At 52.4% G+C, this 12,046-nt stretch overlaps 5 protein-coding genes; all 5 read right to left on the bottom strand.

The window, feature by feature from the left end:
- Positions 1–997: 997 nt before the first annotated feature.
- Positions 998–1,827, bottom strand: RCC_01402 (uncharacterized protein; the record flags this gene model as incomplete). XM_023766676.1 has 3 exons in its annotated part: positions 998–1,494; positions 1,559–1,771; positions 1,824–1,827. 3 exons carry the CDS (start codon positions 1,825–1,827, stop codon positions 998–1,000), a joined length of 714 nt encoding a protein of 237 aa, XP_023622444.1.
- A 507-nt stretch (positions 1,828–2,334) lies between these two features.
- RCC_01401 (probable ATP synthase delta chain precursor, mitochondrial) lies at positions 2,335–3,241 on the bottom strand (the record flags this gene model as incomplete). XM_023766675.1 has 6 exons in its annotated part: positions 2,335–2,367; positions 2,418–2,507; positions 2,563–2,651; positions 2,779–2,909; positions 2,969–2,991; positions 3,107–3,241. The coding sequence occupies 6 exons, from the start codon at positions 3,239–3,241 to the stop codon at positions 2,335–2,337; spliced, it is 501 nt and encodes a 166-aa protein (XP_023622443.1).
- A 381-nt stretch (positions 3,242–3,622) lies between these two features.
- Positions 3,623–5,638, bottom strand: RCC_01400 (related to VACUOLAR PROTEIN SORTING-ASSOCIATED PROTEIN VPS5; the record flags this gene model as incomplete). XM_023766674.1 has 4 exons in its annotated part: positions 3,623–3,895; positions 3,947–5,433; positions 5,493–5,555; positions 5,611–5,638. The coding sequence occupies 4 exons, from the start codon at positions 5,636–5,638 to the stop codon at positions 3,623–3,625; spliced, it is 1,851 nt and encodes a 616-aa protein (XP_023622442.1).
- A 599-nt stretch (positions 5,639–6,237) lies between these two features.
- On the bottom strand, positions 6,238–8,078 carry RCC_01399 (related to MYND domain protein; the record flags this gene model as incomplete). XM_023766673.1 has 2 exons in its annotated part: positions 6,238–7,929; positions 7,989–8,078. The coding sequence occupies 2 exons, from the start codon at positions 8,076–8,078 to the stop codon at positions 6,238–6,240; spliced, it is 1,782 nt and encodes a 593-aa protein (XP_023622441.1).
- Positions 8,079–9,939: 1,861 nt separating this feature from the next.
- Positions 9,940–10,428, bottom strand: RCC_12333 (uncharacterized protein; the record flags this gene model as incomplete). Its single annotated transcript, XM_023766672.1, has 1 exon — positions 9,940–10,428. One exon carries the CDS (start codon positions 10,426–10,428, stop codon positions 9,940–9,942), a length of 489 nt encoding a protein of 162 aa, XP_023622440.1.
- Between the last annotated feature and the right edge of the window lie 1,618 nt (positions 10,429–12,046).

Here is a 12,046-nt window from a genome sequence, read left to right as displayed (position 1 = left end):
AGTAGCTAGACGATCTGGCTCGTTTTTGCTCGGAGAAGCAGAGTTAGATATGGAATCTTTGATCGTTGCAACGTCCAGTATGCTGTCGTCATGCCAGCCGTGTCGGGATTGTTTGATTGCTAGAAGACCCGGTTCGGCGTCGATTTGCGGAAGTTTGCCTTTCAGAGGCTTGAGATTTTTGACGTCAGGGACGCTATCACCATGCAGGCCTTCGCGAGACTGGTCGATTGCTGCCTGCTCTCGAGAGTCTGCTTTGGGAAGTTGCGGTGGAGACAGAGATCTAGAGTTTTGAATGAAAGGAATGGCTCGCTGCGGTACTGGGGAATGGACGACAGAGATTGAGTCTGAGGCTGATCGATGGACTGGTGTCTCGATTCTCATGAGCGAGCCATTGCTGTTTCGCCGCCTGAAGCGTTTGACATGTAATGGAAAAACCAAAGGAGCATTGCCGTCTCCTATGAGAAGTATCAGCTCAATCATCGAGCTCTTTTGTAGGGATAGCTTGACCAATCTTTCCAAGTCTGTTGCCCAGTGTAGTAGACGCTGATGCAGTTCCAGACTGCTGCGCCTTTTGCTCAATCGATTTCACGCGATCCGCCACGCTCACTTTCGTAAGTGGAGCTTGCTGCCGACTTTTTTCCAGCACGCCGTCGTAACATTCCGCAATCCAGCTCTTACTCCGAATATCCCTCGACCTTTTCCTCGCTTTCCTACGACGGGATCCTCTGGAACAGTCCTGTATTGATCCTGAGCGGATTTCTGTTCGGGCCATGCCTTCCGCGGCCCTGACGATGATTCTGGCGAGTACTCCCTGGGGACGCTTGGTTTCGGTGGCTGAGTGACAGATTTCAACTGACGCGCCACTAGTGTGGGGGAGTCTGGTGGAGATGGCGGTTCGAGGGATTGTGGTTCTAAAGATGGCAATTCTTGAGAACGCGGTTCCTCTACGAGAGCAGTCGTCAAGGGTGGCATTCGCTTCAAGCTGGGAACCAAGACTCTACCCTGTAAAGTCCCAGCTCGCGTTTCCGCGGCCAAAGTCTCGTTCAGGCTGCACCACGGCGCATAGTCCAGGCGATATCCATCGGCATGCGGGTTGCATTGGCGATGATTCTCGTGTGACTGGCGCTTGTCCGGGCATTGTCTGTTTTGAGACTGGCTCTGAACTGGCCATACGCGCTCCGCCTCTCCGTAGCCCGTCGTGCACGCCGAGTCTCGCCTGGGCATTCGCATTATAGGGCTGAAGATAGAATCCCTCGTCGCGACTGATGGAGCCAAATACGAGTCTCTTGTCGTGTATGTCGTTAGAACCGTTCTTCCGCTGTCGAAACTCTGTACGCTCGGCTGCTGATAAAGTCTCACTCCTTCTCTCATCCCCTGCTTGTTTCGACGCGGAAGATGACATCCTGCTGGGCATGTTGCGGCGGTATACACATCGGTCGAGGGGTCTGCTCTGTACTCCACTTTGTCGAATATCGTAGATGGAACTTGCCTCCGCTGCAAATTCAGTCAGTACATAGAATCTATCATAGTCCAACTGATTCCTAGCTCATGAACGAACTTTCGCGGCCATCAATTAATGCCGACGGAGACGGATGAAGCCAAAACGGCATTGAGTAGGTCTTAGAATAATGATGAAAGAAAACGCAACATGTGTAAAGACATGAGCGATGAAGTGGGTCCAAGTTGACGCGGCGCATAGCACCAAAGATGTAGATGCGAGTGCTCGGTAGCCACCTCCTCGCGGTTTTCCACATCGGTATGTGGAAAGATCCTCCGGCAAAGTAAGACGCTGTACTTTCCCAGTGTGGAATTTTGAAACGTACCCATCTTTTACAGAATGTTCTCATTGCGGAGTCGCCTGTGGTGTTAACTTGTAGACTCGAGATGTGAATGTAGATGTAGTTGTTAGTCGAGGACTCTGACTTGTGAGTTAGAAGTACCGTTTAGTGCATCGACAGCATTGGGGAAGCTCAGGTGTTTCATAAAATTGGTCTGCCGACCCGGAATGTGACATAGTTATAGTCATGCGGAGTCTGTTGGATAGAGAAGGGGACTCGCTGCTAATAGGGCGGCCTAGCTGCATGCCAAGAGCAGCTGGCTTTCACTCATCTTTCGCACTGTCCGTAGCTTCATCTATCGACTACCTTGCTCTCACTCGTTTCTCTGTTTGACCGAAACAGATTGCTAGGATGTCGCGGTGAGTGGAGTGAYGATTCTGTGTTTGAGGTGAGGGAACTCGGCGGGGAGGTTGAATAGCAGTCTGCAATGCCATGCGCACCGCTGGTCAAAGCTCGCAAGGTCTCAAATGGTATACAGTATATACATGCACGCGCTCTACTTGAGGCTTGCCTGAAGGCTCTCCAGAACCTATCCATATATTAGCGATATATCGCAAGATGTGCGATACGTTAACTCACCTCCAGCTCGATCTTTGCCTCAGCGACGTCCGTCTCACTGCCTCCGCCGCTGGCAATCTTCTGTGCCTCGGCGATCTGGTTCCTTACGGCCTGTGAAGGTTTTAGTGCCCTGCTGCCAATGCACGCTTACGGGGTCCAAACTCACATCGGCGCTGAAGTCCTCAAGTGGGTATCCCTCGACGGCGTTGATGCTCAGGACAGAGTTTGGCTGGACGGTAGCGAAGCCACCGGAAACTGCATTACCCGTATGTTAGCCACTATGCTCAGCTGTGTCCATGTTGCCACCCCAATCAAGCTCAAGAAGAGCTAAGTGACTCATGCTCTCCTCTTGCTATATCCAATTTGGCGGTTGTCRACCTACGGAAGAACTGCTTGCTGCCACCGGACTCCTCAATAACCTCAACAAGACCCGGCTTCAGCTGCTCAATAGAAGGCACGTGGTTGGCGAGGACACCCATTTCTCCAGACTCGGCGGGAATATTGACTTGCACACTACCAGAAGGGTCAGTCCATCTCGCTCTTTGCTCTGTATTCCGTGATCGAGCACATACACATCCTGCGACTTGTAGATAGCCTGCGCACAATGGTCAGCATATGTCTTTCCATCCCGGCATTTGCCCACAACATGTTTCCATCCACTGCTTTCTTCTTCGCGCCTCTTCCATTGCTAGTCCGGCAGGGCGACATACCTGGTGAGGCAGAGCCAGAGTCAACTGGATCTTGTCCGACGCAACATCGGCGTACGAGCGCCTCATGAGCGGCGCAGCCTTGAGGGCGGATGGGCGGACACGGAGAGCGCTCCGGGCAACACGTAGGGAGTTCATGGTCGGTATGTGAGTGTGTTGAAGGTGGTCTGCGGCGTCCAATGCTTGCGACTTTGAAGTGAGCTCGGGAGAAGAGGTTCAACAGTAGCGGGACTAGCCGCCAGCCGGCGATCCGAAGACGGGACTTTCGGAAGTCGCCCTCTCCCTCTCCCTCTCCCTCTCCCTCTCCTTGAAGCGAACTGATGACCGCACTCGCGAACAGGCCGAACAATATCTTCTTGATTGTGTTTGTCTTGCTTGTGGAAAGTACGTTATTCTTAATATTTCACCAGCCATTGAAACAGGATGTGCCATGTGTCACTTGAGAGATCGCTTTAATCTATGTCATATCTGCTTCGTGATAACTGGTTCTACATCGCAGTTCCGACGAATGGTATGCGTTTATGACTCGATCTCGGCGCTCTGAATACCCCCATCATCGCTGTCGTGGCCAAAGCCTCCACTTTCCTCGATGCCCACAGGCACTTGCAGAGGCTCTCTCGAGGGCTCGTCGTCTTCGGCATTTTCAGCATGGAGCTGCGCTTCTGCGGCCTCACGTCGCAATTGTGCGTCAGATTTTGGATCAGGATCAGCCACAACGCCCGCTGGCATCAACGGCGGACCGTCTTCATCACTGTCGAGTTGGAGCAGATATGTCTCCCACAACTCAATAAGCTGTACATCTGTCAGTAATGCCTAGTGAGTAATGGTTTTCACTTTTCGTACCTCTTTCTGTGCCTCGATCGCGCTCTCCAGGAACGTTTCCACGCCACTCTTGAAATCCTCAACCTTTTCCCTCTCAAATCGATCTAGCTCAGATCGCATGAGACGTCCCATGTCTTCGAAGAGCAAACGGCTAGCGTGCACTCTTCGCTCCGCATCCGCGACATCTGCCTGCATTTGTCCGATTCTGTCCTGCTGCGACCGTCCAGCTCGAAGGAGCTTGTCCTGTTGCTTCTTAATCTCCTGAAGTTTGGATTCGCTCGAGTGCCACAAGTGATAAGCCTTCTGTCGTTGCTCAAACGCCTTCTTGACGGACCCAATCAGTCGAATGTACTCATCGATTACGATTCCAAGGGTGAGAATGTCCTGCATTGCTTGTCGCTGGTAGAGCTCCTGTATCCGAAGTTGGAGATCGCCAAGTGCATCCAATGGGCCCGACAGACTTGGTGAGAGCTCAACAGCTGCGAGATTATGAAGGGAAGCGCTAAAGTCACCGCACGAATCCGAGAGTCCTTTTCGTTGCGCAACGACAGTGTCTGTGCTCTTTTGCAGCGCTTTAAGCTGGTTTTCGAGAGCGTCCAGGTAAATTCGGCGGTCATGAAACCAATCATCGTGCTCGATAAATTTGTTGCTGGAGCCTACGCTCCCAAGACCAATGCTCGACATGATACCTTTTGATTCGTTTCCACCCAGTAGAGGATCTTTTCCAGAATGCTTGATGGCGACATTGAAAGATTCGCTCTCAAGGAAGGTCTTGAGGTCTCCATCCATTTGTAGTACTGGATGCGCCGCGGTCTTGTTAATCATACGCTCCAATGCCATTCGTCGCKACTCCACAAAGTTTGTATCAAACCGGCCCACGGCTTGTTTCTCAGGCGGTGGTGGAACCACCACTCCGGGGTTGTTGTCATGCAGTCTCTCGTATAGCCATAGGAAGTCTCGGTATCGTCTTGTCACAGTAAAAGTAGGGTTCATATATGCCTTGGATGTGGTTCGTGTGATAACACTGTAGACAGTGTGACTGGTTGCCGCATTGCCGACTGTATGTGGATCTCCAACGACGATCGAAAATGTAGGTTTGGCTGCCTGCTCTACCGAAACAGAGGGTTGTGCTTGCCTAGACCGGCCTTCGAGCTGCGCTGGCTGGACTGGAGGTGGCTGACGCGGTCCACCGTTCAACGCAGCATCTTCGTCGTAATCTGCAGTGCGAGACGCGGACGCAGCAGTCGATGGTCGAGAGTTGTTTGGTTGGCGTGTTCGAGAAGCAAGCTCTTTGACAGGCGGGGCTGGCGCTGCCACCTCTTCCACAGGCTCCATACCTAGCGGACCCAGTGGCCCCATCGAATCGTCTAGGCTCTCCAATGTGGTGGACTGAGCAAGCTGACCATGACGGCGGGGTGTGCGTGACTTGGACGGCGCGGGCTTCACTCCAGTTGCGATGTTGGGTGTAGATTGCGATAGGGCGGGCGCAGGGGACTCTTCAGCAGCAGCTGTATCTTCCTATCAGATATAATGCCCATCATTCTGCCAAAATGCTCTTGTAACCCACCTGTTTTTGCGTCCTCCGCGGCCTTGACTAGAGAGTGATGCGAATGCGATCTCGACGGGACGTCTGTGCGAATAATGTCAGTCTGCACCACGCGCAGGGAACGCAAAGCACGACATACCGTCCCAAGGCGAGCTGCCTTCATCCATGATGGCCCACGAGTTGGTGAGGTTTAAGTTGTCGATACTGTGCTCCATCTCACCTGCGTTCCACCATTGCTATTCGGAAGCTTGCCGAGACTAGCGCGGAATGAGGCGGCAGTGAAAGCCTGAGGTGATCTTGTGTTTCCTGTTTATGCGATTCTTTAGACTTGCATCTTGCACCAGACCTATATGCTTGCTGTAACTAGCCATGGAGCCAGAGAAATGCTTCGGCACTGGACTCAGTGCTGATCTCGCGGATCGTTGAGCAGACCGTGAAACGATACACGCTTTCTCACAGCTCTTTTCCAGCATACATCCCCACCCGACTGGCTTCTTGCTTTGTATACTATTCAATACCAACGCAGAGTGAAGCTGAGGTTGCCGCCCTGCGTACGACGGATACACACTTTTCGCGGCTCTCGCCAGGACGGCTCACTTTCATGGTTATAGGTAGCTGGCTACGAGCGTGGCTCTCTACCTAGGTATCTGCTGCATGGAGACTTGGCAATTTGCATCTTTCCACCTCGCGCCCAATATGACCACCCTTCTTGAAAGCATTAAATTGTTGCACATACTCGGCCAAGTTTCAAGGAGGATGACCAAATTCAGCTCTTGCGCCCTGCTGCCTCTCCCTCGGCGCTCTCCCACACGCATCTTGGACACATGCAGTCTCCTCCCAGGGCACCATGTGCCCACTCCCTCCTCTCTTTGACTGGCAGATCAATATCACAGTAGTGGTTCAGTACCTCCTCATCTTTCTTGATTCTAACAGTGGACTTGATGACCTTGCCATCACGTCCATTCCACGCAACTCTCTCTTCTCTAGCCCAAAATTTGACATTCCCGCCCCATTCCCATCGTACATTCGGATCGCAGCTGTGGTTCGCAAGACACCACATTGGATGTACCGCGGAGACTTCCGGACCACGAATTGCTCGGCCGCCTAGCCCAGACAGTCGAGCGGAAGCAGTGCCGCGGAACTTGGCGTAGAGAGTGTTGAACACCCAGACATCATACTGCGGGTTGACAAAAATGTCAATATCCATTTTCTCGAGCATGTGGAACGGGAGCCTGATGTTATATTCAAAGCTGAACGGTAGTCTTCTGGGTACTGTGCAGGAGTCCGGGCTGTGAAAATCGGTGTATGGTGTTCCTACAGTGTGTTCAGGACTCAGATCTCCCCATATGAACTTTACATCTGGCAAGTCGAGCGGATGCCACTCTGCATAGTTTGCCATGGCTAGGGCTCGAAGAAGGAGTAGAGAGTACAGCGAGTCTGCGGCCTCTGCTGGTGGGACATCTTTTGCGATTGACTCAACATCCTTCTCGCACAGGGAGGCGTGGTATGAATCGCATGCAGCTTCGTAGCACCATTCGCTGCAGAAAACGACCTCGCACATGGGACAGGCTACCACCGACTTGTACTCGGGGCTATTCAGCGACGGAAGGTCGCCGCTGCAAGCATCACAGAGGGCGTCCTGGAGCTTGTTGTTTGCTGTGAGAAGGGAAATTTCCTCGAGAATCACATCACCAGGTTGGATGTCCTCCTTGGCAAACACACCAAGTTGCGTTACCATCTCCCTGGGGTCGCCATTGAGTACGGGCAGCTGAACAGCCCGCACTTCAAGCTTATCTGACACGTCTGCCATCATATCGTTCAAGTCGTCCAGGGCATTGAGGCGGTCCGGCTCGTGGGTATTCCATGGGTAGTGCTCTCTGCGGACATATCCCTCGTCGGGCCACATGCTAGGCGAATCATTCCATATCGGAGATCCATCGCTGCATTTGGCAGCCTCATCAATGATATCCTGTCTGATGCTTTGCAGYTCCGGGTCTTTGTAGCTCCGCAATCCTCTCGAGCAATATCTGTAAGCTGTATGAAGGCAGCCACAAAGTAGCAAACTTCGTGTCAACAGCCGGTAGAGAATGATGTTGTAGTGGCTCTCCAGCCACAGGTCTAGCTCAATGTCGAGGGTAGAATCCCTCGCAGCGTCAACAGGACCGTTTTCGTCAATTTCCATTGCCGACTTGATGAGCTTAATTCGGTCCACGAGTACGATTTGCTGGATGGAGAATTTGAGAGATTCCTCTGCCACTTCATGATACTCGTCCGCTTCGTCATCTAGAGCATCCGACAATAGCATTGCCTTGTATGCAGCACCGGCGGCGAGGTCGGGGTATCCTAAGCCAAGATATTCGGCTGCAGCGAAGATGTACAATGGCAGGTTGTAAGGATCAACGGAGAAGTGGTATTGAGCGCAGGCAATTCTTTCCAACCGAACGCTCTTCTCTATAGGCTATGCAGATCTTAGCAAAGTCTACCACATCAAATATGTGCATGGCTTTGTTCACTTACCTCAGGGTACGATTTCTCGACCCGCAGGGTACGAATGAGCTGTCGGATAGACCATTGCAGAGACCTGTCTGTAGAAGCGATACCACTCATATCCATGATGTGAGGCCCCCAAGCAAGGTGTTTGCCTGTAGATTCCGATTCATCCTCCTCCGGTGTGGTGGATTCCTCCGTTGATGATGATACCGTTGTCTGTTGGTCCGCATTTTTGGACGACAATAGTGATTTCAGTGTCTGGTTCAAACGAGCAAGTGCGTTATCGACACTTTCGATAGATTGCTTATATTCGTCCATTTTGGCCTGCAATGATGAAGTTGGTCCGACTTTGAAATGAGAATTTTGCAAAATCGGAGGCTTGAATTTAGTCAGCAAGTGAAGAAACACTGCAACTTGGGACAACCCAACCGGCCCAGGTACCGCTTGCAAGCAGCTCTCTTGCATCACAATGCACACAATCAAGTTGAGCTGGTGGCTCGTAGTACCTGCCTGCGTTGAGCCGCTCCAAATACGCTTTACTGCCAGCAAGAACAGCTTCCTACAACCGCATACTTTAGACTTGGAGATACCCAAGGATGCGTGATGTGCAGGTGCATCCTCCACAACCACATTACAGAGAAAAGCAAGAACTTCTCAAGCGAGCGTCTCCAATGGCACTATCGTATCATTAGAGCGTCCTGACTCCTGGCGGGCTTCGCAGAAAAAAAATGATGCGTGAGCTTGGGCAATAATCGCGCCTGCCTTCCTTGGCCTCACACCCGGACGACTCGATAACAACAACAAGCAACTTCGATCTCGATACATGGAACCTTCGCGATTCACGGACATCCGCAGCTCATCACGCTGGTCCGCATGCTGAGGTCCGGTGCAGGCTTTGGTCACACACGATCAATGCCTTTCCGCCGACCCTACAGCGGAACCTGCCGCGACGCTGGTATGTGAGACATTTCAACTCCCCAAAATTTCTTCTCTCCGGCTTCTTTCAGCCACGATTCCGTGTTTCACCCTTGAAAACCGGTGACTTGGTTAAAGATGAAGTCTAAAAGGCACGCACCATGGTGAGCCTGAGATGCCGCAATCAAGCCGCACAGTCAGCACKCATGGCGAATTCCTGTCGTATCTCACACAAGCGCAGATCGATAAGGAAGCAGCTCAAGCAGGCAGAAGGTCATCGCTCAGGTGTGTGCCGACTTCGCGAATGCGAGAACGTCATCCGTCTTGATCGAACATCATACTCCAAGCATCTTCGATCCGCGGACACGTTCTCCGCTGACAAGAACACGCGTTCGACATGTGACACAAGGTCGAAGAGAGAGGAGTCAAGGCCGGCGTTAACGCCCCGGACGGATGCGTTCAGGACAGGGAAATCGATGGTGGCGGCTGAATCRAAAATGTGGCGGCGAAATCTTTAAAGATCTGAAAGTGATCGTGGCTCAAATCATCGATTTCCACGTCGGTCATCGAGATGCCGGGCTTCGGCACAGGGACGAAAGGCTCAATGGAACGGAAACAACCACAACTTGTTAATGGCAGAGATGAGCAGAGTCAATGTAATTGGAATAGATCGTTGAGTTTTTGAAAATCGATACGCTGAAGCATGTTATACAAAATTCGCTTCAGAGGGTATCTTCGAGAGGCCGTAATTTCAATCGTTCATCGTCGCCCCAATGAACTTCCTACTCCATCCTTGCTGTCCATCCTTTCCTTCCCTTCCTCCTCGTAATCTCACGCCGTACTGTCGCGTGCATGTCCATCTGTCCGGCTGACACTGCAATGGGTTCGTAATCATGGTCCTTCGCGCCGGTGGGTATTGCACGAAGGGCACTAATCTCTAGTGCGGATACTTTCATGGGATGACCGAGGTCCTTTTCATCCGGTAGAATGGTTGGAGTCGTGTTGTCCAGTGAGATGTTGGCGTGTTGATGATATGCTTTTGTGTGGAATGAAGCAGAAAGGTTCAACGTTTCATGCCCACGACATCTGCACACCTCGAGCAGTAATAACTATTCATCCCCCATTGGACCATGCTGTTCTGACCAGTCTTGTAGTCAATGCTGGAAGTCCGGTGGCATCGGGAGCAGCGTGCGAAGTCTGAAGATGAAGAGAAAGAAGAGTCCATGGATGACTTGGAGCTGGAAGACCCGGTGGATTCGTCTGATGTGACATGCAGTACGTTTTGTAGTTGAGGACGCGACTGTGTCCTGCCGTGGGATGCGTTCGTCTGGATTTGTAGCAAGCTTGACGCGGCCGGCATTGTATAACAGATGGACTCTCGACGCGTAGCCAAKAGTGGATGTTGTGAGAAAGATGTGGCCTCCGTTGGGCTGAAAGCAGGTGAAGAGCAAGGCGATTCCGTGCTGAAGTGCTCGTATTCCTCGCTGTGGCTCATGTGTGTGACGGAGAAGTAGTCAGGTTGTCGTACAACGTGGGAGTGGTGTGTAGACATAGCACACGCGGGTGGGGCATGTAGTAATGTATATTTCGCTACACAGGAATGCGCCGACGTTCGATTGATGAGCACTGCAAGGATTGTGACGGGGTTTTGATCACCGAGCAGGACGCTTGCATCGCAGATTTCCTGAGAGATGGGCCCGATTGAAGGGTCAACTCGCAGCTCCGCCAGCGCGACCAAGGCGCTGCAAGACGGCCGGCGGGCCGCGATCGAAGGTCTCGCCTGGGATCGACGCGTGAGGCGGCGTGACAGGTCCGCTGCAGCCGTTTCTAATGTTGGTTCTGGTTGGAAGCCGAGCCCGCTAGAACAGGCCCTGACCAGGCCACGAAGTTTCTCGGCCACGCATTCGTCGATGCTCAGTGCCTTGTTCTGCGTTGATTGGGCAGAGATCGATCGCGATCGGGCACTGGTCCGCTGCTGTGTCAGCTACATCTGTGAAGGTGGCTTTCATACAAAGAGTGGCACGCCGCGAGCCCATAATTGTCACCATTCATCAGCGATCTGAGTATTTCTGAGGGGCGAAACCTCACTCCTGTTTCCGCTTTCCACAACGGCAGTAGTGCACTTGGTCGAAGTCGTTCCGGCTATGTCGCTTATGCGAAGCCAGCCGCACACATGAGGAGTCATCTCGATGGCATGCAAGCGCACCTAAACGCTCGGCGCGTGATAGGGAGCAGAAGTGAAAGGTGAGAGTATACCTCGTATGAGGAACCAGCCGTAAGCGCCAAAGGAAGGGAGTCACGGTTCAGCCCCAACGTTGGCCGAACTAATAGCCTAGCTTTGAGACAGCTCATCCTTGCAGCACATTATGCAACAGCGCGAGGAGTCAGCGCCGCCAACTGCCCCAAACCTGGATTTCGAAGCTTCAGCAGCGACTTCAGGCGAGCGAACGAGGGAACCGCAGTTAGATCAGCTGTGTCGAGAAGTCGGACGAAAAAACCGAAACCCGTCGCTGTGGTCCAGTTGAAATTGCCGAAAACCTGAGAGTCCTTGAAAGCCTGGACCGGTCCATTCACTTGTTACATGCTGGGCCCAAGAGAAGAATTCTTGGTGGTGTTCCCTTTCCGGCGGCTCCAAAGTTCGAACATTTATCGCTCACTACCTTAGGTCGTCGGGTCGGCTTGTCGGGCGAGACGGATCATGCGGAGGGCGTCGCATCGGCATTGATATGCGTTGCATTCAAAGCTGCCTCCTGATCTCTCACATGAGGTCTCCAGACAGCCCCAAACAACCACCGGATGCACTCTCCGGTGGCTTTCTCGATATTGACCAGTCCAGGAGCGACTCCTGACCGGGTTCGAAGACAGAGGTAAGGATGCCACATGCTACCCTGGAGGTCTAGACCATCGGCAAATCCCAGACCTATCCCCTTTTCGGTCCAACCACTCTTGAGCTCTCTGGTTTCATCTGTACCACTGCTTCAGGAATCTTGTCTGATTAGTGAACGCGTTGCCATGGCGCGGAAACATGCTGTATATTCATGCAGCATCTCTTGGCTGCCACCCCACAGCACAAGGCGTGCTCCCACGCCGGAAAGTCTCTTCGTCGATTTGACTCGTGTTGACGCTCTAGACAGCATCGAAATCCCATCACATCGGCATACCACTTCGAA

The sequence above is a fragment of the Ramularia collo-cygni genome (assembly GCF_900074925.1).
Source record: "Ramularia collo-cygni strain URUG2 genome assembly, contig: RCC_scaffold01, whole genome shotgun sequence".
Taxonomy (NCBI): Eukaryota; Fungi; Ascomycota; class Dothideomycetes; order Mycosphaerellales; family Mycosphaerellaceae; genus Ramularia; species Ramularia collo-cygni.
Note: the sequence above shows the minus strand (reverse complement) of the source record. Positions and strands in the feature narration are given on the sequence as shown.